This window comes from Helianthus annuus, chromosome 3 (assembly GCF_002127325.2).
Source record: "Helianthus annuus cultivar XRQ/B chromosome 3, HanXRQr2.0-SUNRISE, whole genome shotgun sequence".
In the NCBI taxonomy this organism is placed as follows: domain Eukaryota; kingdom Viridiplantae; phylum Streptophyta; class Magnoliopsida; order Asterales; family Asteraceae; genus Helianthus; species Helianthus annuus.
Genome location: NC_035435.2, coordinates 25,650,422 through 25,677,703, shown reverse-complemented (window position 1 = coordinate 25,677,703; position 27,282 = coordinate 25,650,422). Strand labels below are relative to the sequence as shown.

At 35.5% G+C, this 27,282-nt stretch overlaps 1 protein-coding gene across 22 annotated transcripts; it reads right to left on the bottom strand.

Annotated features, from left to right (window-relative positions):
• Nucleotides 1–475: 475 nt before the first annotated feature.
• LOC110928812 (auxin response factor 5) lies at nt 476–3,157 on the bottom strand. 22 transcript variants are annotated; one of them, XM_022171852.2, is made up of 8 exons: nt 2,861–3,151; nt 2,744–2,764; nt 2,565–2,605; nt 2,114–2,338; nt 1,854–1,915; nt 1,557–1,679; nt 1,396–1,465; nt 557–783 (listed from the first exon to the last, which is right to left on the bottom strand). In XM_022171852.2, exons 4-8 carry the CDS (start codon nt 2,225–2,227, stop codon nt 772–774), a joined length of 381 nt encoding a protein of 126 aa, XP_022027544.1. In that variant the 5' UTR covers nt 2,228–2,338; nt 2,565–2,605; nt 2,744–2,764; nt 2,861–3,151; the 3' UTR covers nt 557–771. The 22 variants fall into 22 exon arrangements, 15 of the variants coding, with proteins under 15 accessions (XP_035843786.1, XP_022027544.1, XP_022027543.1 ...); XM_022171851.2 differs by having other exon boundaries at nt 2,899–3,151; XM_022171850.2 differs by having other exon boundaries at nt 2,114–2,434; nt 2,861–3,147.
• Between the last annotated feature and the right edge of the window lie 24,125 nt (nt 3,158–27,282).

Sequence of the window (27,282 nt, the reverse complement as noted above, 5' to 3'; positions counted from 1 at the left end):
TCACTAATGTTTGTGATACGAATCTATAGTGAAGTTAAAATTTTTATTTTGCTGACATGTCGGGTTTCAAAGTAGCAGTACCGTTGCATATAAGGCTAGACTTGCGTATTTGATTATAACTTTTAATAAGCGGATCCTGAATAGAACTTCTCCAAAACAAAGTAAGGTTTGTAACGTAACCGTGGCGTACCTGATTTAAAAAAACCAACCTAGATAACATGAGATGCCTGAATCTTTTAGCACGACTATAACCGGAGGTGCCTGATCATAAGAATTTGGTTTTTGAACCTATTTGAACCATTTGACCCGTTTCTTTTAAACAAATGTTCTATTTATTAGTGTCACCCATCAAATATAAAACAATGATCTAGCATTTGTCTAGTAAAACTATTTTTTTGGAGGTTTTTATGGATTTTAATACATGATGTAGTAATAGGAGGCAATATGCTAGGTTTAAACATGATGAACCATCATATCTGTTCATATCTCTAATGGGTCAATTAGTTAAATTTGCAAGAAAATGCAACGTACAATTCAATTTTTACCAATACATGCAAAAGAAAAAAAATTGTAAAATAGTATTAAGAATAACCCTACGTGATGGATTTTCTTTCCACACTACTATTATTAAGAACATATGTCAATCTAATATTACCTTGGTAACTTGATTTGGTTAACACAAAAAATGAGTATCTAAAATTCCCTACACTAACTCCCTTATGTCTTTTGGAGCATGCTTTCCATCATTAAACTTTGCAAAGGTCTCAGCATTTAACTGTATAGCTGCAAAAAAATAAAAAAATAAAAAAAAAATAAGGGACATACATTTTGGTGGCATTTCAGGCACATTTTCAAAATTAGTTCTTAACTTAGTGATAGAAGAGTATAAACTTGAATCTTCCGGTAATCGTTTTTTACATAGGCTATGTGAGAGGGATCTGGTGGATCCTCTCAAGAAAAAAAGATGTTGAATGTATAGCTCAAATAAAGATTATCGGATTATATATCAAGGGTTTTAATATCCAGTTCGACTATTTTTTACAATTTTATAAAACGCTGTTAACTACGATTTTGGAGTGATAAGCCGCACCAGTCTGGTTGAGTGGGTTGGTTGTACAGACAGTTTTACAGGCTTGGTTTTAAAAGGCGTGCCTGAGGCGCGAGGCGAACTAAGGCGCAAGCCTCAGCGCCTTTGGCTACATAAGACCTGTAGTTAATATCGTTTTATAAACTTGAAAAAAGGGTTGTAATGGGCTCAATCTCCCAAATCGATACACGGTCATGCCTTTCACCAGCAGTGGCCTCATGCCAGCAAACCTACTCGAGACCAAAAAATGATTATGTTGGCAACACTTTAGTTGTTCTGAAATATGCCAACATGAGCAATAAGTATACCTGTAGGTTACGCCATTGCGAGTTCTTCCATCGAACACCATTCAGATCACTAATAATCGTACCCATATACCTGTAATAATTTTTCCACTAATATATTTAAACCACAATATACAAAAAAAGAAAGTAGGTATATTTAAATTTTAAAAGTTAGACCTCTTTACATTCTTGTTCCCGATTCTTTAGTCTCGAACATCATTTGGAACCACATGCCAAGAGATATCTGGTTACTGTAGACTGCTTTATAGTACTTGGCTAATGGAATTACAAATTCTGATGGGCTAGTCCTGTTTTCAAAAAAAAAAATAGCAAAGTGAAATGGATATTTGGGTTTGCTCAAGTGATTTGTAACGATGATAATGCTCAAATATGTAATTATAAAATCTATGATAATTTGAATAGGTCTTATAAAGATCAATAACTACACTGTAACTATAAATTTTCAAATCATTATCATATACCAAAAACAAAGCCATCCATCAGAATATTTTTCCTTTGCCTCATTTAATCTCGAATATAACACCTGGTGATTAAAAGAAAAACGATATAAATTCCTATAAAATTAAAGCTAATTGCATAAAAGATGAAACACATTCACAAAGCAAAAGTTTTCAAAACAAATCCCTAACATCTACTATAATCATGAAAACACTAACACTTATTGAACAAATATTATCAACCAGAGGAAAGAAAAACTGAAATGTTACACATGAACACTGACGAATTTTCTAGGTCTAGCCATTTTCAACCACAGCCCTGAGCACTCCATCTTCAACTTCACAGCTACACACCGTGGGCCACCTAATCGTCTCACACTGCCTAACCACCACCACATCACCTAACCACATATCGCCATAGCCACAGTCACAGCCACCGTCGCATCCGGCCACCCCCTGCTCTATTTCGGTGTGTATTTTGTAGAATATAGTTGCCGCTTCATGTCCGCCTGAAACCAACCAACACGCAGATAACGAAAAATGGGGAGAACTTTGAGCGGCGATTGAAACGCAGCAGCCGGGGTAAAACGTTTTTTAGCTGAATCCTGCGGTAACCGTTTTTTACATAGGCTATGTGAGAGGGATCTGGTGGATCCTCTTAAGAAAAAAAGACGTTGAACGTTAGCTCAAATAAAGATTAGCGGATTATATATCACGGAAATCAAAATTTATTACCTATTTTTGACAAAATCCCGAAAGAAAGATTGGGTGTAGCCCTTTAACATGGAACAATATGCAAAAGAAAAAAACTACAAAGGATTATTAAATATGATATCAACTGTAAGAACAAAATCGAAGTAAAGTTACAGTAATAATTGAATATCAAATATAAAATCAATAAAAGCAAAACATACCTGGATCTTATCTAGATGAATCTATGACATTCAAAACACAAAAAAGAAAAAAAATAAGAATGGACACGAAAATAAGGGGAAAACAGAATTAAAGGTACCGAATAACAGTAAACTTACCTAGATTCTGATCAATATCGACTACGGAATCGACATACCTGGAAGTGAATAACCTTGATTTTGGAATCCTTTGCTAAGCCGTTCAAGCACAAGCGATTCAGAGAGAATGAGATGCAGGTAGAAGAAGAAGAAGAAGAAGCGTATGATAGTTCAGGTTTCAGGAAAGCGTATGGTAGAAGTTCAAGCCAAAGGAAGAGAGAGGCTAGGGTTTCGCTGTGAAGCAGTGAAGGAAAAGAATGAGCAACAGGGGGGATTTAGGTTTTTAGGTGACTTATATACCGGGTCATAAAACGGGTCGAATCATATTAAATCAGGGATCCGCATTGAATTTTGATACCCATCTCATTTTCCCGCCAAAATGAATTCTAAGAAGCCCTAAGAAGCTGCCACATCAGCCCAAATTTTCTCATTTATTATATATAATAGATAATAGATTAGTTATGACACATATACATATATATATAATTTTAGCAATTAAACATATGTAAACTACTTTTAACATGTACTAGTAGGGTGCCCGCGCGATGCGGCGGGAAACAGAACTATTGCTAAAATTTGACAAATCCTTTGAAGACTCATCAAAGATAAGCCTCAGTAACTCAAGGTATCCACATGACCCGCTCATGTAACCAACTCTACATATGACTAAAGTCTTAACAATATGTCACCTATTCTGATGTTTCAAAGGAAGAAGTGTTGTTAAAAGCTTGAGAACTCAGATGTGGGATAAGGCTTAGGGACCAAAGGGTGGATAAGGCTTAGAGACCATGAGGTCCGGGTTTGATTCTTATAAAGGGTTTTTCCAATATTTATTGGGTTTCCTCCTAAATTGATGTATAGGCATTATAGCCTAGTGGTGATGGATATAATCGGGTGATTCTGTTGGTGACACGATGATACTCTAGTGATCTATCAATGATCCAAGTTTGTCAGTAAAAAGCTTGAGAACTCAGACGCATGCTAACAAAAAAAACAAGTTTACCCAAAACCGAACCTCAAAACACAATTGACCCCAAGAAAATACAAGGCCATAAGCGTATCTAACATCTTTACTATTTGACCTCAAGAAAATATAAGGCCACAAACGTATCTAACATTTTTACAAACGCAATAAACATTAACCAACACTTTTGATTGACTAATCACTATGGGTTGATACTTAAATGCAAATTATTATATTTTATATTAGAATACCTCTTTTCATAAAAATAAGATTTGAAAAGGCAAAGCTAAAATGGAGCTCCTTTTTAGTTCTTTTAATGTTCTTTTTATTTTTTTTCTATGATTCTTTTTTAGTTCTTTTTTTTTCTATGAGCCAGAATCATTAGTAGGTGGTGAATCTCTAACAATATCTAGTACAAAACAAACTTATAGGGAATTTTGGAACTTCCCATGAACCCAAACCCACTACATAGTCTTCTGTGTACGGCGATTTATAGACTCATTATACTATATCGTTAAGATCTACTTGATTCGACTTAGCTTGGCAAGCTGAAGTCGCAATCTTGAAAACTACACGACATTTCAAAAAAGGTGGCATTGTGAAATTCTCATAATCGAACGGATGAAAACAGTTGAGATCTCTCCATTTCTTGTTATAATAATGTTACGAGCCAAGATGTAACATCAGAATGCATCCTAATTTTTGACACTAAAGAGTTTCCTTCCAAAATCTTATTGATCTGTACCATATGACACAAATAATCTAAGTATAATACAAATTCTTCTGTGTAGTTGAAGATAGTCTGCAGAACATAACAGATAAAGTTTGTTATTTGATGACCACAAACTTGTTCTTAGCTTTTACCGATAAGAATTGTGTGGCAAAAAAAAAATATAATGATAAAACTAACTGTATGCATAATGTTTGTTATTTGATGACCACAAACTGTCCTTATTCATTAACACACCTGACCCGCAGCAAACACTTATTTATCCATTTTTTTGTTTAAAAAAGCTAAAAAAAATCATGAGTTAGTTATTCAAAATAGCGTGCAAGGGGCTGAAGATATCATAAACAAAATAGCACCAATGAGAAACACATATTAATTAATGATTCAAGTAAAGTAAAGATGAGATGATTACTTTATATCATTGGCTAATACAAATTTTGTGACGCATGCCCCAAGATAAAAGCATGTTTACTTCAGAATGCAAAGCATGGTCAACAGAGAGATTTCTTACATGTCTTGTCCCTGTTCTACACGGTACCCATGAAGTGTTATGAACTTATGATGCTTGGGTGCCTTAAATGGATCCGAATTTGTTTGCAGCTAAGCAAAGCGCTGTAACGCCGCCTACACCAAGCAAGGCAATTGAAAACGAATCTTCAAGATCCAACTACAAAATAAGAGCAGGCATGTTATCATTTAATATAACGTAATTAATCATCTTTATAATTAAGATAAATACCATGAACAATAACAAGAAAACAAACCTCCATTTTAAGCTTATTTAGCCCTCTTCCAATGCCATCATGAACAGAAAAACTTGCAGCTACATCACTTACAGAGACATCAATAACGTCAATTGAGCCATTTCGAGTTCCCAGAGCAATCAGTGAAACAGTCACAACAGGATGGTTTCCTCCACTATATATATGTACAAAAATAGAAAATTACAAAGAATAAACAAACAAAGAAACGCAAACCCTAACATACCAAAATCAATCAGACGCGAAACTGTATAAGCAGTCAGCCGTGTCTGATGATCGAAGTTGAGTGAAGATTGGATTGTAGACAATCATATCAAGTCAAAACCACCCACCTATTTAGAATATAAAAAATGACCAGTTTAATTTTAAATACTCCAATTCAACTGCTGACATTCATTCACTTTTAAAACACTTAAGAGTGAATTTGAGTCACATTGGCTAAATTTTAACACACCATTCATACTTGTTTTAAAAATCGTAAGATTAAAGATTGAGTTACCCTACTCGAGCATCACTGTAGACCTGTTCATATAACAGTGAAGTTTTGTGCAGAAATGAAAGTTTCTTATTTCCTAATTTGCAGTAAAGCCTCATCCACCGATGTAAAATTACAAGACTAACCTCAAGATATTTATAAGTAGTAGCATCAGTGGGAACAATGCCATTCTTACCCCTAACCTCAACAACCATATTGCATAATTTCATTCTTTCTACCATCTATAAAATGCACATTGGAAGATAAATAAAATATTTTGCAAATTAGTTGTATGCAAAGATTAAAGCAAAGTAAAACTTACAGATAAACTTTCATTAGTTGTACCAACAAACTCCATGGCTTATATGTTGCACTGGATACTAATATTTCACTGATTATCTAGAAATGTGAGGTTAGTGAAGCCAAAGTAGAGTATTTCAACACCAAAAATGAAATTTTAGTTATTACAGTGGGTATGCCTCAAAATCACATAACCCATGAACCAAAATTCAACGATTTGCTTCTTAGGTATCAACTAAAAAGCTAAATTTAGAATGAATCCTGTTAAAATCAAACTATTGTTCCTTAAAAACAACAAATTGAACAACATTCTTGATCAAAAAGAAATACGAACCTTAAGCCACCATTGCTAACAGAGGCTACTCCAAGAACCAAACACTTGAAAATACATGTATGGATACCTAAGAACGAAAATCGAAAGTGTGTGTATATATAAAAGAATAGGAAAAACCTACAATTCGGTTACAGTTTCTTCAAATCAGTGTTTGAATGTTTTTTTTTACTTTCTTCATCGTTTTTTTCTTTTGACGCCCCTCTGAACTTCAAATCAGTGTTTGAGTGTTTTTTAATTTCTTCACCGTTTTTTTTCTTTTTGTGCCCTTCTGAACAAAAAGAAAGCAGGCGGAGGTTAGGGTTTGGGGGCTAGGATGTGGAGAGTGTTTCTTGGTTAGGGTTTTGACAAAATGAAAAAGAAAGCGGCGATGGTTTTGAAGAAACGATAGTATCATCACTGGCGGAGATTCCATGGATTAGAGGGAAAGGGGAAGGTTGTTTTGTGGAGAAAGATCGGGATTATCCAGATCCGAAAATGTAGGGTTGTTTGAAATTTGAAATCCCGCCCCAGAGATTTCAGGGGTGTTTGAAGCTATTAATTCATTTGTGCTTTAAAGCATTGTACATAGCGATTTAAAATTTGTACCCCTTAAAAATGGCAAATGACCAAATACAAGGGATTGAAATGTAATTAAGATGAAGGGGTTAAACTGTAATTAGTGTTTAAAAAACTAATTTACATTATAATATAGTATAGATAGATGGGCTTTAATCAATTGTACACTAATGCATCGTCTACTTGTACCTTTTAATATGTGCGTCGATATTGAACAAGACAACTGCCAAAATGTCGACAAAAATGTGTAGGTCGTCATGCTATCTTTGGATTTTTTTTTAAACAGTATAATTTATAAGATATTCCAAGAATATGTAAAAAATTATATGTTTGTTGTGGTGGAGTGAATTGTAACTAATTATCTATAATTTTGTTAAAACCTCATGGACTTAAGTGTAATAAGTTTTAGGGGCTAAAAAATAAATAGTGTTTAAAAGACCAAACTACCCTCATTTCAGGGGTCTTTCTCTAAATAAATGGGGGAAAAGTTCTTATTTTTTGGGTATCTTAAAATACCCCTCTCTCATGTATTATAATATAGTATAGATGTAATCAAAGAAATACATATAATATATGATAAAAAGATCCTAAATACAAAAACTTATATATAAAATGATTGTTTATTAAGAGTTCTGAAAGTTCTGTAGTTATTTAGAGTTCTGAAACGAACTCAACCATATATATATATATATATATATATATATATATATATATAGGATTAGGTTCAAACGTGAACAAAATCCCAAGAGTGAACTGCGTGAACTGATCTGGGCCCTTGATTTTTATGATCTTGAGATTAAAGTGAGTGGCATGATGGTAATTATTTAGTTAATTTTTTTTCATTTAATTAAATACAAAAAGGGTATATGTGTAATTTCAATCTTAAATTGATTGCATAAATCTCTCACAAATCAAGTAATCAATTATCCTCTTAAATTGATTGCATAAATCTCTCACAAATCAAATCAAGGATTAGGAAAGATGTAAATTAATTCAATTATTAAAATAATTATTTGTTTAAATGTGATGTACACATGTGTATTCTGATTTTGCCCTCTTTTTAATGCGATGTACACATGTGTATATCGTCTGTTTTTGTGATATCTTAGAATTTTTTTTTTGTATGGAATGTTGATGTACACCTGTGAATTAGTGTACACATATGTACGATGCTGAGTACACATGTGTACTGTTCTATTTATATCCAAGTACACATGTGTATACCGTTGAAATATGAAGGTTACGTGGATCTTAAAAATCAATTATTAAAATAAACATAATGTGGATAATGAATTTAAATTAGGAAAGATGTAACTTAATTCAATTATTAAAATAATGATTTAAATCTAATTTTTTTATATATTTACAATCTTACCCTTAACAACTAAAAAGGAAATCAAGGGCCCAGATCAGTTCACGCAGTTCACTCTTGGGAGGTTGTTCACGCTAGAACCCTACCCTATATATATATATATATATATATATATATATATATATATATATATATATATAGGAAAAGTATATCGTACATTACGACTTAACGTACTTCACGTACAACAACGTGCGTTATTTGTTATATAACATGCGTGATTAATGTTTTCAATATGCGTGATTATTGTGTTTCAACATGCGTGATTTTGGATTTTTGAGTTATAACGTGCGTGATTTTAAAATGAACGTGCGTAATTACCTGTCGTACGTGATGTACGTTAAGCCATAATGTACGTTAACCTTCGTCTATATATATATATATATATATATATATATATATATATATATATATATATATATATATATATATATATATATATATATATATATATATGATTCGGTTCAAATGAAAACCACCACGAGTTGTGAGAAACGTGAGAAATTTTTGATCCCGCGTGAATTGGGCCATTTTTTTTTGCACAAACGTAGATGAAAACATTGTAAACACATTTGTAAAAAAAAGTAAAAAAATTGTAGAGGGGTTAGTTTTGACTGATGCAAATTTTTTTTTACATGCTGGTGTAAAATTTTACAGTTTGATAACTATTTTTTTATCAGGGCGTAAAAAAAAATTGTATTAGTCAAAACTAACGACTCGACAATTTTTTTTACTTTTTTTACAGATGTGTTTATAATGTTTTCGTCTACGTTTGTGAAAAAAAAAAATTTGGCCCAACTTGCACGGGATCAAAAACTTCTAATAGTTCTTACAACTTGTAGTGGTTCTCATTTTAACCCATCCCTATATATGTATCTGTGTGTGTGGGGTATAAAGAAGAAAGAGGCCCGACACCGACGTCTAGAAGGAGACGAAGAGGGCAGGGACTACCGGGGGGGGGGGGTTGTGTGCAGCCCCGTCACCGCACTAGGCCTCACCGGGGCCGTCCTCCACAGTGAGCAGTCTAATACTATTGAAAAGAGGGTCTTATAAGCATATAAGCATTGCTTTATACTTGGGGCATCATGCCCTAAGTATTTCATATAAGCATATAGGCATTGCTATAAGAACTTAGTTGTACCTGAAAAGTCATAACCAAATCTTACTCTCACGGAAAAAAAAATTAGGGACTTGATGTTTTGGCCTAAAGTAAGGCTTTTTTGCTTAACTATAAATCTATAATGAGCCTCATGTGTCTATCTTATTTGCAACCAAAAGACATCCAAAAGCCCTAATGTTTTTTAAATTTAACATTTAACATCAATCATTAAGTATTTATGTGTTATCAATATACATTTTTATATAATAACTTATATTTATCTGTAACTAGGAAAAATGACGAGACTACGAATAGATAGGCACAAAAAACTCGTATGCAGAACCGAACACGAGAAAAAAACCTGGAAACTGTTATTTTTGTACCTGGATATTTTATATCCGTAATTGAACCTGAGCCTACCCGTAGAGTATGGTTAGGGTATACATGTGAGATCAATGCCCGTACCCGATTTATACCCGGAACTGGTCATACCATATACCGGTTTTTTTAATACCCGATAGAATACCTGAATCTTTAAAGTAATTTTATGTTTACTTTATAACTTTAATATTTAAGGTTTTTTTTTTTTAAATGCATATTATAAAGCAAATAATTTGTACTTGAATGAACTTTATTTTATTATAATTTGTTTTAATTATTTTTACAATTTACAAACCAAAATTATTTTTTAAATGAATTTCTTTTTGTGTAAAATAATAAAAAACTTATTTTTTTAAACCGAGTCTTAATACCCGTATTCATACCTGGTTTCAATATCCTGATATAATTAATTGTACAACCAAATCTGATCATACCCTACCCAGGTACATGTCCATTTTCCTCTTCAACACCGGTACTCAAACTTTACCCGATTTCTCTTAATACGTTATTTTCTAATACCTGATCATAACAGAACCGATTCCAGAATCGAAAAACCCGATTTGTGCACCTCTACAGTCTACGAAGGCTTATCCATTCAATTTAAGTCCGACATCATGGGCCCATTAGACGTTTTGGACTTCTAAATATCTCTCAAAGCCCATATGACAAACTTGCTACCCCTAACTTCATCACCTACAGCAGTCAAATGGGGACAATATGCTCGGAAAATTGCGAAGAGGCTCCGGCGAGAGTGTTCCAAAAGGGCGGTTGCCTTGCCACCTCTCTTGCCACTACATTATCCAGTAACGGATCTTGTTGAGCCGATGACTTCGTTCCCCATTAATCAACAATAACAACAAATCAACCAAAATCCTCATATCTTACACACACACACACACACTCTCTCTCTCTCTCTCTCTCTCTCTCTCTCACTTTCTCTCTCTATGCCTCTGAATCTTTCTTGGCGATGAGGATCTCGTTCTGCATATAGTATTTCCGAGCATAAGTCACCGGACACTGTGTGAAAGTGGGCCCGTATCTTGGCGAGGCAACACGGGTTGTGATGCAGCCATGCCGGAGCCCCATCCACTTCATCCGCTTTCATATTTGCAGATCTGAGCCAATTGAACACTCGAAGTTTTATTTTCACTCAGACGAAATGAGGCTATTTCCGAGGAGATGGTTTTTAAGGGTGGTTGCCCTCCTCTTTCAAAGTCTGATTTTGACTTTCTTTAAGTCAAACATCGTTCTTTGAAGCCTATGATTTTCTTCTATAAGCAACAACCCATTTTTTTTGAAGGAAACTTCAGTCTGCTGTTGATGATGATCATATTATTATTACTAGTTTATAGACCCGTGTGTAGTATAGATTACTATTACTATTATTGAGTAAATTACAGGATGCTGGATTCTGAATCCATATGTCCCTTTAGAGGCTATGATGATTGAGTTTCAATGCGTCTGAGTGAGATCGAGCAAAGATGAGATTATCCGCATCTTGGCGGGGCAACCCGGATGGTTGCGTGAAAGACTGAATGAGTTTGTGGTTTCACATGGCAACCGGTGGTATGTATGCAGCCATGGCGGATTAATCCTCTGTTCGATTGTTTACAAATCTGAGCCTCAAATTCATTTATCCCAATTTTTTTCTCACTCGTTTTTGTACAAACTTTTGATCAAAATCAACTTGGTTTGATTTGGTATAGGCGTATAGCATTGATTTTATTTACATACAACATGTATCACCCCATTAAAATAGCTAAAATCTTAAATAAAACTAGGAATTTTATGAGAAAAGAAAATTGACAAGCCAATATGAGAGATTTTAGATATATGCATTTTTATTTGTAGAACATTACTGTGAAGTCTACACTAGAATTGTAGAATATCTTCCAAGAATCCAAATTATTTGTAATTCAATGGTACTGTGATATCATAAGTAATGTGATTTTGATTATATTGGTGCATTATGCGTATATTAATCAAAAGCATCGATGTGATCATCATGATCCATGAGTAATCATCTTAATTCTACACCTTTCACCCGTAGTGATCTTAATTCGAACTAGACTGGCATTATTATGTCGGCCATGCTTCTACAGAACAGAATATACCAAACACATGTTCCTTTACTGCCCTTTCACAGAGGAAACCTGGATTCATATTGGTATGTGGTCTGGGTGCATTGTCTATGGATGCAAGTTGATCCGGTGGTTATCGACTAGATCAAGTGATGTCTTCGGGTGGTTAACGTCTGTAGATTGATGCAAAAATAACTTGGTTTGATTGTTTTTATGCGATGTGTTTTGACCAGTAAGTATGCAGCCATGGCGAATTTCACTTCTTTGTTTGATGGTTTATAGATCTGAGCCTCATATTGATTTATTCCACTTTTTTGTACTCGTTTTTTTACGAACTTTTGATCTAAGATAACTTGGTTTGACTTATGGGTGGCAAAATAGGTGGGTTGGGCAGGTTTGGATAATGAGTTTGGGTTAGAATGTGTTTGGGCTTGGATGAGTTTATTAAGAAAAATGTCGGAATGAGTTTGGATTAGATTGTGTTTGGGTCAAGATCGACTTAAGTCATAATAGGCTAAAAAGATTAAAAAAAAAACTAAAAATAAAATAATAAATAAAAAAATAATAAAATTAAAAAGCGCATCACCGTAAAAAATGTTAAAAAATAAAAAAAAATCACAAAAATAAAAAATCATTATAGTCAAACTCTGAATTATGTTAAAGTGTTCATAGACGTTAGTCTTCACAACTGTGACTTCAAAAATAATGAAAAAGATAAAATAAAAAATAATTAAAAGAATCCAAAAAAATAAATAAAAAATATCCAGAAATTAAAAAAAATAAAAAATTTAAAAAAGTCAAAAAAATAAACCAAAGTTAAAAAAATTCAAAAACTAAAAAAAGTTAAAAAAATAAAATAAATAAAAAACAGAAAAATAAAAAAACAAATAAAATAATAAGTTAAAAAAAAACTAAAACACGTGTTTCAAGTAGGGATGAGTGTGGTACAAACTGTTAAGTGTTAACAATATATACCATATACAAATTTGTGCGGTGAAAAGTGGCTTGAGATCTGATAAAGGTAATATTGAAAAGAGACATGAGTTTATCAGAATTTAAATTTATATATTGAACAAATATATTGATATTACAAATAAGAGGTAAACATATCATAAGACATAAATGAGTGGAAAAGCTTTGAGCAAACAACTATTATTAAGAACTTTAAGGGGTTGTGATTTCTAACTATAAACCTTCAAAACAAATTATAACTTTTGTGTAACGTGTTCAACTCTCTTTGCGTTAAATCTTTAAAAATGAGGTTTGTTTATATAGAATAGAGAAATCTAGGGATTTTGATGGGGAGAATCGATTGATCGAAGGATTGTTGGGAGTGATGATGATTTGGGGTTTGTGGGTTTTGAATCTTGATTTTGTTGGACCAACGTTGAGTTGAATTTGACGCCCATATAAGTGCTAAAGTTGAATGATTTGAAGTTGATTTAGGGTAAGGGTTTGTGTGTTTGTTGTCACACCCTGACTTTTGCGGAAGCGTGATTATGGTGTGACTTCTTAATATCATTGCGTACAATCATAACAACACTATATGATTAAACCATTTGATGTTCATCCTTAAATTAAGTTCGAAAATAACACAACATAATTGTCTGAAACGTAGACTCCAAATCTAAATTACAAACCACAACATGTTTTAAAGAGTTCACGAAGACTCGACAAAAGACCTTAAATAAAACCAAGTTTAGAACCATGTATCTCGTCCAGGATTAAGATACATCTGCTAAACCCTAATGACTTCGGATGACATCTTTTTATTCATAACGCAACTTGGAACATGCAAACACCCGCCAGATCCACTTAATTCCCTGAAATATATGTAATTTGAAAACATCAACAAAAGTTGAGCGAGTTCATGTGTTTGTGTATATGTATGTATAAAACCTTCGTGAATAGTGTTTGTATGTATGTTTGTAAATCCCGGTATGAAAGTAAACAAGGAAACAGATCACCAATGGTTTGCAAGGCCACTGGTATGCGTAGGAAGGCTCAAACCTAGCAAATTTGTACCGGGCCTCCGGCTGTAAGACATAGTCACCTCATGGGCCACCCTGGTCCTCATGGGTGTGGGCTCCCTACACCCAAATAGATCTATCACTCATGCCCCTCGGTCCTAACACGAGGATTAATGGTCTTAAGTGTGTGCCTACCCATTCACATGATCTACTGTATTTTCCTAGGCTAACCATACCAATTGTAATTGTATGTAATCATTTTATAACATGTATTTCACCCCCGAAGTTAATAAACAAAACAGTTTAAAGAAAAGGGTGATATGAACTCACAGTCTTGCGTCTTCAGAGTCGTAACTCAAATCCCTTCAGCAAACACGACTACCTACAATGAACTGATGTCTATTAGACGGACGGGTCATGCCTTGTCTTAGTATTTATATTTTTGAGTTACGTTTATTTTATGTCTTTATTATTATTCCAAGCTATAATTACTTGTTAAAATAATAAATATTTTAACTTAAATTATATTTATAAATTTTTGGAATAATTGTTAAACAATATTTTCGTAATAATACTTCTCAAGTATTTATACATGTATTTCCTTCCCAAGGATGAGAGTATCTTATACATGTGTATTTTGTCATATTTTGGGGTCGTATTCCGGTGTGTGTTTATACGTACGAAAATACGTATTTTCTTGTAATCGTTAAGTATTCTTATACTTAATTTTGTGTTACACCTTCCGGAATATTATTTTTAATAGAAGTCCACCAGTATTTATATATTTCCAAAATATATATATTCTTAAGAAGTATGACTTAGAAAAATTATTTATAATTTTTCCTTTTGGCAAAAATATTTGTAGTTCCAAAATAATATATTTTCAAGTCTAACTTTGAAAATATATATAAACTTATTTTGTCCAAAAATAATGGGTTCCAAGTTTATTCAAGAAAATATATATTTTTCCCAAAAATCATATATCTTCTAAATATTCCAAGAAAATATATTTTTACTTCCCAAAAATAATATATTTTCTCCTTGTCAAAAATATGATATAACTTTTGGTTATAATCATAAAAATCATATTTTCATTTCTTGTGTCTAAAATATTATTTACCAAAAATATGTTTATAAATGTATTTTCCGGAATATTTTGTAAGTTACCTTCTTTCGTTCGGTTTCACAATATTATGTGTGTAACTTATTTATTCCTTGAGATTTTTGGTAATATTTTGGATTGTAATTTCTTGGTATTTTGTTAAGTTATATTATTTTAACCCTAAAATATAACTAATACACAAAGTATACAAATATTCACACATGTGTGTCTTTATTGTGTGTGTCTATATATATATATATATATATATATCTAGCCACTTTTATTTATAAAAACCAACCTCCAATATTTGTATTTTTGTAACAAAAATTATGGCAAAGTTTATATGGAAACTCATTGTTAAAATATACTTATATATATTTGTTTGAAAATATTTTTTTAAGTGTTTACATTTTTAGAAAATTTTGCCATAGTTTCCGCTAAAAATGGAGGTTCCCATGCTTTCAAAGCATAGCATTTTCTTTTAAAATCATCACAAACAATCTACAACTCAATCAACACTTGCCAAGTGCCAAAATCATGCAATTTACACAACAACATGAACTTGAACTTTTATGAAAACTTGTAGCAATTTACTAGTGTGTTTAGTAAGCTTAGTTACGCTTTAAAGTGTGGTTATTTATTTGTAAATCCCTTTTCTTACAAGATTTAGTCTTTTACAACTTACAAGATGATTTTTCTAAAAATCATTCTTTTGAATTTTTCTTGTTAACAATGTATTTTTTATACTTGTTTCACCACTAAAAACATGGTTAGTTTCTTTAAAATCCATGTTTATGTAAATCTTGTGATTTAACTTAGTTTCTTGAGAAAACTAGTTTTGAAATCATCCAAGTTTATGACTAGTAACATGTTACATACTTCATCATTCGCAAAACATTTTTATTTTCAAGTTCATAAGAAACATAAAGTATGATCATCTTGGTCTTTCACAAGATCATCACCTCAACTTGCTAGATCATGTGTTTAATCACAATCTAGTAAGTTCCATATGATGTTTAACATCACAAACACAAATAACCAATCATCAAGAAGCAAAACAACACTAAACAACATGTATTCTTATGTTAGTGAGCTTTATGTTAAGAGTTATCTTCTTATTCTTTGATGTTCTTCAAGATTAACAACATACATCATCTTTTAACCAACTAAATAAGAAGTAACAAAGGATTATAAGAGTCTTACTACTAGCACAAGGCTAGGGATGAAACTCAAGAAGATGAAGATGATAAATGTGATGGATAAAAGCAAATGAGAAAGGTCCTTGAAGTTCCAAAGCCACCAAGCTTCTTTAGACACCTCCTAGCACCTTTGTAACACTTGAGATTGGATGATGGAAACTTGACAATGGTGGTGGTGTTGTGGGTGGTTTCGACTGAGAAGAAGAAGGGAGGAAGGAGAAGAAATGTGTGAAGTGTTGGTGATGAGAATGGATGGTAAAGACTAGAGGTTAAAAATCCAAGTATATGTTTAGGTGTTTTAGTTAGTATGATATTATATAGTGTGTTAGGGTGTTCAGGGATCATGACTAGCTTGGAAACATTAAAACAATGCTTCTAGTATAATTTTGATTTTTCGGGTAGTGTCCGGTTGTTGGTTAGATACTGGTTCGTTAAAGTGCTAAACTATACCGTTTAGTGTTCTTTATGTTCCCTTTTGTGACACTTTTAATTCCCGACACTTAGGAAAGCATTCAGGACCATTTAGTCATATTTTTGCATGATACAAGCTTGTTAAAATGCTGATTTTTGCTGAATTATGCTGAATTCAGCACTTTGGGTGAGTTTTAGGGACTTTCCGGCACTTAAACTATCACTTAGGAATACAGTTTTGTGATCCTTACTTCCCAACACACCATACTAGTGTAGTACTTAGTCTCTGGCCCATACTGGGTCTTAAAACACTGTCTGTCTACGTGCTGAGTTCTGTCAGATTTTTCAGAGTTATCCGCTAACTGTGCTAACTATGCTTTGTGCATCGTTTATGTCAATATGGTTTGCATGTAAAAATGATGTGACATTTATGCAATATGTGATGCACATGTAAGTATGATGCAGTAATAGGAAGCAGTTAAGTATAATTTAGCACAGTCATTAAGCACTAATCAAGATTAATTAATTGTACGGATACCTGGATTTTGACGGTTGTCACATTCTCCCCCTGTTAAGAAAATTTAGTCCCGAAATTTTAAGCTCTGCTACTAGCTGCAGGGGAGTTGGGGAACAAATGCGAGTATTTTGCTTTCATGCGGTCCTCACGCTCCCAAGTGAACTCTGGGCCGTGACGCGCGTCAGGGGCGGATTTATGTTCAAACACCGGGTTCCTAGGAACCCATTCGATTTGTAATTTATAGTGAATATATATATATATATAGAAAATTAAAAAGGAACCCATAAATAAATTATGGGTGAACCCATAACAATAAATGGCTAGTGATCCGCTGGTTCAAGGTGTTGTTTCCAACTAAGACATCCCAAGTTCGAATCCCGATTCTCTGTGTTTCTGTGTTCCTTTTTTTGTAAAATGTAAAACCAATTTAGATTCCTGCCTCCACCCTCCCAGCGACCACTGGCATTCCCTACCAAGCACCTCTTTTTCCCCATAATTGGAATCTAGGTATTTTTTACTCGTAAAGACATTCGTATTTTAGATTATGTGTTTTTAAATTTCTAATAATGATATTCTTTTCATTATTGTATCGGACTTTATAGATTATGTGTTTTTAAATTTCTAATAATGATGTTCTTTTCATTATTGTATCGAACTTTTATTATGTGATGAACCTTACTGAATTCGAACCGTCAAACCGACCCGAATTTTTTTATGTTCAGACATATGAAATAAGAGTATCTAAAAAGTGAACCCAGTGAAAAAAATTTCTGGATCCGCCATGACGCGCGTTCCATCGAACCTTGACGAGTTTAACACTACTCCTACGTGTCTTGTTAAGCTTCCAATCAGTAACCTCAACAGGTTCTTCGGTAAAGTGGAGTGTGTCGTCAATGTGAATTTCATCAGCAGGAATGATAACTGTTTCTTGAGTTGGACTCTTTTTCAGATTAGATACATGAAATGTATCATGAACTCCATTCAGTTCCGCAGGTAGATCCAACTTGTAGGCTACAAGACCAATCCTCTCCAGGAATTTGAACGGTCCAATATATCGTGGGTTTAACTTTCCACGCTTTCCAAAGCGTGCTACACCTTTCCAAGGTGAGACTTTTAGTAAAACCATGTCTCCCACTTCAAACTCCAAAGGTTTCCTTCTTTGGTCCGCATAGCTCTTTTGTCGATCACGAGCCGCCTTGATGCGCTCTATCACCCGCATATGCCCAGCATAACGGTGATCGACACTTGCGTCCGTAGAGAGCTTCAAACGGTGCAGCTTGAATGCTTGCATGGTAGCTGTTGTTATATGAGAACTCTACCAAAGGTAGGTGAGTGTCCCAACTACCACCCAAGTCCATTACGCAAGCTCGCAACATATCTTCAAGCGTTTGAATCGTTCGTTCGCTTTGGCCATCTGTCTGTCGGTGAAATGCAGTACTCAGGTTCAACTGAGAACCAAAGGTGTCACGGCCCTCGGCCCCGGTTTGACCCGGTCCAGAGCCGCGAGGCAGGAAATCCCGTGGTATTCAATTTAGGCGACAACGGAAGTCTTTTTAATAAAGGATCTTTTGATATTAAAAACTGCTCGTTTACATGATTTAGGGATAAAACCCTATAATTTACAATAATACGATTTCCCTGAGAAATCTTTATTTTTCAAAACATGTTTCTTTTATTTATTTACATTGAGCCACTTTTCTAAGCTTGTAGTGCTCCACGGCACTTTTCTTTGCTCACAACAGATCTCCTGAAACATGGTTGAAAAAGGTTTTGTCAGCGGGGAAATACTGAGTGAATCATTCAATTTACTAAAACAATCCATTTGTTATAATTTACAGTATTAAGGGTGATTACAATGTTTCTGATATCAACCAACTACCCACAGTATTTGTCACTCGACTACCCATTGGCTATCTCGTTGTCCAAATGGTGTCTGTGACTGTGATCAGATCACCCCTTGGCTAACTCGTTGTCCAATGGTGACGGGAAATAAGTAATGTATACAAAACCCCACATACCGGCTGTAATATGGTGATTACAAAGACTTAATCCTTGTAATTATAACTTTGAAAAATAATTTGGAGTTTTGTAAAACAGTTGATAAAAAGAGAATGACTCACATTGCAGATTTAACGAGCAGAGTATAAGCCTACTGATTAGCCTTGATTAACCTAATTTTAAATAACAATGCACACAAACGGGGTTAGTAACTAATACAGCAGTTACGTCAATTCACGAGATTAAACCCTCACAACGATTAACAAAGTGCAATACTTAACAATTCAGCGGATTCACAACGAATGACAGAGTATACTTCGAGTTCAGACAACACTCAAACATTCAACTCGAAATCACGATGAATAACAAAGTATAAACTCAAATTGAGCGGCACTTAAACAATCGTTGGATAGTTTCAATCGACCGGATGTTGAATCGTAATAGCGATCGAGTTATTACCCTGTTTTGTGGCAGCACTTCGTGAACTGTGTGTGTTGTGTACTTTTTCTGTTATAACTCAACGTAGAAATTGAGTTTGGACGTCGAATTAACAGCAAACTTCAAGTGCCAACATCCCCTATTTATATCTGAAAAATGCCCCCCTTCGCGCCACGCGAAGGGTTTCCTTGCGCGCGTCGCGTGGCGCGACGGGTCTACTTTCTAGCCTAGGTTGGTTTCGTGTCCAGTAGCTTTGCTGAGTTAACTGTTTGTGAATTTGAATTTTAGACAAAGAATTATTGTGATAATTATCAGCTAGGGTTTACCCCCCCTGAGTTTTAGGGGCCCTGATCCTGATTCCGTTTGTTATGAAAATTTTAGGGTTTATGCAGAATTGCTTGGGTTTCTCAATTAGGGTTTCCTTAATAGATAATTAACCTACTAAGTATTAATTTTAGTGAGAGTTGTTACAAAAGGCTTCTTGAAGGATTGCCAAATCCTTGACACAAATCTTCCGTCTCTATCAGAAGTAATCGAGATAGGCACTCCATGTCGTGCAACTATCTCTCTGAGGTATAGCTCGGCAAGCTTACCTGTGTTATCTTTCTCTCTGATCGCTAAAAAGTGTGCAGATTTTGTCAGACGGTCTACGATTACCCAAATCGTGTCATGACCTCTGGGTGTCTTTGGTAACTTCGTTATATAATCCATTGAAATATGCTCCTATTTCCACATGGGTATATCAGGTTGCTGCAGAAGACCTGAAGGCTTCTGATATTCGGCCTTTACCTTGGCACAAGTCAAACATTTGCCAACATACGTTGCAACATCACCTTTCAATCTCGGCCACCAGTAGAATTCCTTCAAGTCCTGGTACATCTTATCTGCTCCGGGATGGATCGAGTACCTTAATTTACGAGCTTCATCGAAAATAACGTCTCTAAGACCACCAAAGAGGGGAACCCAAATCCGTTTCATGAAACACAGTGTTCCTTCCTCATTGGGTATCAACTGCTTCTCCATCCCACGGAGATATTCGTTCACAAGATTCTCCTTCTTAAGAGCTTCTCTCTGCGCAGCATGAATGCGCAATGAGAGGTCCATTTGTATAATCATTTCCAAAGCCCTAACCCTTATGGGCTTGATTCTTTCTTTCCGACTCAAGGCGTCTGTTACAACATTCGCCTTTCCTAGGTGGTACTTGATTTCACAATCATAATCGTTTAGCAACTCAACCCATCGTCACTGTCTCATATTAAGCTCATTCTGATCGAATATATGCTGTAAGCTCATGTGATCAGTAAAGATCGTGCATTGGGTGCCATACAAATAATGTCGCTAAATCTTTAATGCAAACACCACTGCGCCTAATTCCAAATCATGCGTGGTGTAGTTCTTCTCATGAACCTTCAATTGGCGCGAAGCATAAGCTATAACCTTCTGTCGCTGCATCAGTACACATCCTAATCCCTGACGTGAGGCGTCACAATATACCACGAAGTCGTCAGTGCCTTCGGGTAGGGATAAAATGGGTGCATCGCAAAGCTTGTTCTTTAGCAACTGAAAAGCTTCTTCTTGTTTATCTCCCCATTCGTACTTCTTGTCCTTCTGAGTAAGGGAGGTCAAAGGTTGAGCGATTTTCGAAAAATCCTCGATGAATCTGTGATAATATCCTGCCAAACCTAGGAACTGTCGAATCTCGGTTGGCGTCTTCGGAGTCTCCCATTCTTGATCGCCTCGATCTTGGTGGGATCCACATGAATTCCATCTTCGTTTACCACGTGACCAAGGAATTATACCTCACGCAACCAGAACTCGCACTTCGAGAACTTAGCATACAGTTTTTCTTTCTTGAGCAGCTCTAAAATAGCTCTTAGGTGTTGTTCATGCTCTCTCTTCATCCTTGAATAAATCAAAATATCGTCGATAAACACAATCACAAATTTATCGAGATATGGTTTGCAGACTCTATTCATCAAATCCATAAACACTGCTGGCACGTTTGTCAAACCAAACGACATTACCAAAAACTCGTAATGTCCATATCGAGTCCTAAAGGCAGTCTTCGGAATACTCTCCTCTTGAATTCTCAACTGGTGATAACCTGATCGAAGATCGATCTTGGAGTAAAAACTCGAACCTTGTAGTTGATTGAAAAGATCATCAATCCTCGGGCAAAGGATACCGATTCTTGATGGTTAACTTGTTTAGCTCTCGGTAGTCGATACACATGCGGAAACTACCGTCTTTCTTCTTGACAAACAAAACTAGAGCTCCCAAAGGCGAGAAGCTTGGTCTGATAAATCCCTTGTCCAAAAGCTCTTGAAGTTGTGTCGACAACTCTTGTATCTCGGAAGGCGCAAGTCGATAAGGTGCCTTAGCTACAGGTGCAGCGCCTGGAACTAAGTCAATGTGGAATTCGACTTGTCGCTGCGGCGGCAATCCTGGAAAGTCTTCGGGGAAGACTTCAGGATATTCCCTCACAACTGGGGTATCTTCCAGCTTTGGCTCAGCGGTTTCCTTGTCCACAATGTGTGCCAAGAAGGCAACACATCCTTTCTGCAAACATCTTCGGGCTTTCAAACAACTGATAATTCTTAGAGGCGTATCATGTTTCTCTCCATGCACCACAATTGTTTCTCCATTCGCCATTGGAATGCGAATGATCTTCTCGTGACATACGATCTCCGCTCGGTTACTTGATAACCAATCCATTCCAACTACCACGTCAAAGCTTCCCAACTCGACTAGCAGAAGATCAAGCGTAAACTCATGATCCCTGAGTTCTATTACGCAACCTCTAATGACTTCATTCGCTTCTACTAGCTTTCATTAGCTAGTTCTATCGAATACGGAATATCTAGTTTACTAGCAGCTAACCCAAGCATATTCTTAAATTCTAGGGATACAAAGCTATAATCGGCACCAGTATCAAACAGTACAAATGCAAAGTGTTGGTTGATAGGGAACATACCCGTGACTACGTTCGGATCTTGGCGAGCTTCCCTCGCTCCTATGTTGAAAACCCTTCCCTGAGCTTGGTTGATCTTTGGGTAATCTCTCTTGAAATGCCCAACATCTCCACAGTTAAAGCAACCTGGTCCCCGACCATTTCCATTTCCAATTCTACCCTGGTTGTTATTTTGGTTGCGGTTTCCACTTCCAGCCTGGTTTCCAAAATTACCACGATTACCACTACCGTCATTTCCTCCTTGATTGCGGTTTCCATACCCATTTCCACCACGGTTACAGTTTCCATTCCCGTTGCCGTTACCTCTCAGACCACCATTACCACGACCGGCACCATACCTGCAGGTTTCCTTGGCATGGCCAATTTTTCCGCATGTCTCACACTTTCCAGCTCGGCATCGTCCAGTGTGATGAAACTGACACACATCACATTTGGGCAAGGTGCCCATGTATCCTTTTCCCTTAACCTCAACACCAGATATGGCAGCACCAGTCTTAACCTCAGCTGGCGGGTTTGCTTCCTTATTCTTGTTAGCACTACTGGTACCCTACTTGAAGTTTGAGAACTTCCTTTTGTTCTCACCTGATGACTCAACGTGAGTCTCCTTCTTCTTTTGGTCAGAAATCGAGAACTTGTTCAACCTGATTGCTTCTTCAGTCAGGGCCACACTTGGATCAATGGCCTCAGTGATCATTGCAGGCTTTGACGTCGTCACCATGGTCATGATTTGGGGTGCCAATCCCCAAATAAAACGCTCGATTCGCTTGAACTCCGGATCAACCATGTAAGGAACGACGCGAGATAGGTCGTGAAATCTCTGCACGTATTCAACAATCTTCAGACCATCCATCTTGACATTCTAGAATTCAGTTTCCAACTTTTGAATCTCAGCTCTTGAACAATACTTTTTGCACATAAGTTCCTTCATCTCGTCCCATGTCATGGCATGTGCAACCTCTTCTCCCAAGGTCTGAACTTGGAGATTCCACCATGATAGCGCTCCGTCTAAGAACAATCCAGAGATGTAGGTGACCTGGTGCTCTGGCGCACACTTGCTCATTCTTAGCACAAAATCAGCTTTCTCCGTCCATCTAACAAAAGCTACAGCACCCCCGGTGCCGTCGAAATTCAGAGGCTTACAGTCTAGGAACTTCTTATAGGTGCAGCCTGTACAAGCAACATCATTCATAGAAAGCATTAGCGAATGCACAAGGAATATCCAACTGTAACGTAATGTGTCTTTAGTGACTTAAACATACCATGAGGTAGGTTGCTTCTCGAGGTACCTCCGCTATGTTCGGAGCGTAAGGCCTCGTGTTGTGCTATCGCTCGTGAAATCCGTTCTTGTAGCTCATCCTCTGTTGTGGGCAGTTGGTTGTCTCTTCGAGGAGGCATCTTCTAAAAGAATATTGTATAGGTCAGGTCTTATGCATATAAGTATGTAGTACGTGTATGTAATAACATTTATCAACGCAAGTAAACACATAACATCACATTCATATCACCAATGTATAATTCAACGATGTATATAATGAGAATATTGCGATTGAGCTTGTATAAATCATCGACCACAAATACAGTTACATGTTCTACAAATGTATCATATCACATCAAAAGGGATTACAGGGTCACACTACCCTTGTCCAAAATATCCATCAATCTACAACAGTCATAAAATCAAAATGCGGTCTTCAAAAGGCTTCGTAAGCTAGGCTCAATAGCGACACTCTCATCAAAAGCAAGCTACCTGCATAAAACCAAAAACCGGCTATGCTGATGGTGGAGGAGGAGGAGGTGGAGGAACGAAAAGTAAACTGCGCACATGCGCTAACTCCTTATGCGACGCAACAGATAACTAATCTGCTGCTCCATGGTAAGTGTTTGTGCAGTTGTCTGTCGACTACATCTTAGTTCGAGTCTTAGGTTAGGGCTGATTGTATCATGCACGGAAATTGAGAAATCATGTTTTAGACATGGTTCCGCTTATGTGTCATAGGGTAGTTTCGCTTGTGTGTCATTGGGATGGTTCCGCTTATAAGGTAATGATGTAGTTCCGCTTATACGTACATGTACGTATAAGCGAAACCTACTTGCCTATATATAGGGTCATTCAAGCGGAACTATGTAGCAGAGCATTGAAGTTGTGTAACGGCGAAGCCCTGCCGAATCGTCTCCGGAGCTTGTAAATTGTTAATAAGTGCAATAAACAGAGACAAATTAGTGAAATCAAGCTGAACAAAGACAGAATCAATGAATTCCGCCTCTGATTCTGTCTAAGCACTCTTCTGATCGACTCATCAGGTCGTATAACGATCCTACATGTGGTATCAGAGCTCAGGAGGAAGAGTTCTTACCGTTTAGCTCGTTTTTCGCTCAAAATTCTGATTTCTACACCTTCTTTTATCAGTTCAGGAAGTTTTAATGGTCAAAATTGGATCAAAATTTCACAGATTGTGTGTTATTGGACAAAGACAAACCCTTGAAAATTTCAGACCAAATTACAGACTAAAAATGGGACAAATTACCTTCAAACTAGGTTTCGCTTATTCGAACACCAGGTAGTTTCGCTTTTAGTTCCGCTTTTGTGACACCAAAATCAGGTAGTTTCGCTCCAAACATCAAGAGGTTCCGCTTGAAAGGTTCGCTTCAAGTGACAAGTAGGAGTATCGCTTGTAGAGTTCCGCTTGAGAGGTTCCGCTTCAAGGGATAGTTGTGATAGTTCCGCTTTTGTGAACAAATCAGTTCCGCTTGGTTGACCGTCAAGTAGTTCCGCTTGTTTGAACATAAGTGATTTCGCTTAATTGTCCATTACAAGATTTCGCTTATTTGGACAGTACCTATTTCGCTTTTGTGAACAATAAAGATTTGTCGGGTTTATTTGAACGATGGCAGATATGTTTGATGAAAAGGAGAATGAGTTGGTTGAAAGGTTAAATAGATTTGGTTGGTATCATACAAGTATGTATGAAAAGGATGATAAGAAGATTTGGACTCTTAGACTTGAAAGGTTTGCTTGTCAACAGGATGAGACTGTGAAAGAGATGGGAAAGAGATTTGATTACTTGATGGACAAATTAAAATCATTTGGAATAAAATTGACAGATACTGAAAAAGTATCGAAGTTGGCAGACGCTTTACTTGCCGAATGGGATGAGGTTTTAAAGAAATTAAAACAAAAGCCTAAATTTTTGAAATTACATCCATCTGATTTCATCAGTAAACTTCAAAAGCGTCATTATGAAAATTCTGATAAGAAGAAGCTATTGATGAATAAAATTATAGGAAATCTAGATGAATTGAATTTGGGAAATCTAGATAAAATCAATTTGAATGTAATTTCTGAAATTGATAGAAGAATATGTATGTGTTTTGCTGCAAAACAGAACATGAAATATGACTTTAAAAGGGGATGTTATATTGATGAAAATTTAAACCCTCTTGATTTTGTTAAAATTGTTTGTGCAGGAACATACAAGACAGAGAAAAAGGCAAAGAATGAAGAATTTGTGAAGAATGAATCTTCAAGTTCTGAATCAGTGTGTTTCAAATGTGACAACTTTAAGACTGATAATGACAAACTCGTAAAAGATGTCGAAAGTTTGGCATTGGAGATCAAGAAGTTGAAAGATGAGAAGCAGGCTGATGATAAGCAGATACTTATTCTGAAAGAAAATTGTGAGAAGTTAAAAAACTGAAAATGACAAACTGTTGGATGGTTTGAACAGTTTGAAATCTGAAAACAAAAGTGTGAAAGAAAAGGCAAAAGTTTTTGAAGAAAAGATTAAAAGTTTTGAAATTGAAAAAACAAGAATTGAAGAAGAATTTCAAAAACAAATGAAAATTCTTGAAGATGGGAGAAATGTTTTTAGTCAAAGCAACATTGAAAAGCAAAAAATGATAAATTCTCATCTTCAGAAAATTATTAAACTTGAAAAAGAAGGTGAAAGTGCTCAAAAGAAAATCAAAGAGTTAGAAAAAGATCTTGAAAGCAACAAGAAATCCTCAGAAAATGAAGATTTCTGGATAAAGCTTGAGAACAAGAATTTGAAAGCTAATGAAACGAAATTTCAAGAACAGATAAAAGTTTTGGAAAATGAAAAGACTGTTCTTGAAAACATGAAAAATGAGAATGATACATCAATCAAGTCTCATCTTGAAAGAATATCACAGCTTGAAAATGAAGCTGAAAATTCAAGAAACAAGATTGATGAACTTGAAAAGAAATTGATAGGTTTTGTGACTGCATCAGATAGTTTGAATTTTCCCTGTCCAAAACCAATCAATTCAGTTCCAATAAGTGATGATGTCACAAACTTTGACAATGTCAAAGTTGAAGATTGTAATGAGAAATCTGATGATGTAAAAGAAAATTTTCAGAAAACTGTTATACAATCGACTGAAAAGGGAGAATGCTCTAAGCAAAAACCTTTGAAGAAGAAAGTGGAACAAAAACAGAAAAATAAAAATTTGAAAAATGTTCAAAAAGAAAATAAAAGCTCATCAGATCAATCATCCAATCGAAATCAAAAATTAAAAAAATTGAAAAATGAAAACTCAAAAACTGTTGGTAATAAGTGGTGCAGGTCGAACCACAGTGCTGAAAAGCCAAATCCAGAAATCAACAGGAGAAAGGAATATCACCAAGCCAAACAATGCTTTGATCTGAGTATTTGGGCTGAAAATGGTGATTGGTACGATAACAGAGTGTGTTACCGATGCGGTTATCAAGGACACATTGCTGTTAACTGCCAAGGTTGGAGTTATGAAACGAGGAGATGCTTTAACTGT

Excerpts from the sequence above, each read along its gene's own strand:
- LOC110928812 (XM_035987897.1), bottom strand. The coding sequence starts at position 2,227 with ATGTGGTGGTGGTTAGGCAGTGTGAGACGATTAGGTGGCCCACGGTGT. Across the intron at positions 1,916-2,113 it reads TGGCTAGACCTAGAAAATTC|GTGTTATATTCGAGATTAAA; the intron begins GTCAGTGTTCAT and ends TTTAATCACCAG. Across the intron at positions 1,466-1,556 it reads AAAGAATCGGGAACAAGAAT|GTATATGGGTACGATTATTA; the intron begins GTAAAGAGGTCT and ends AAATTATTACAG.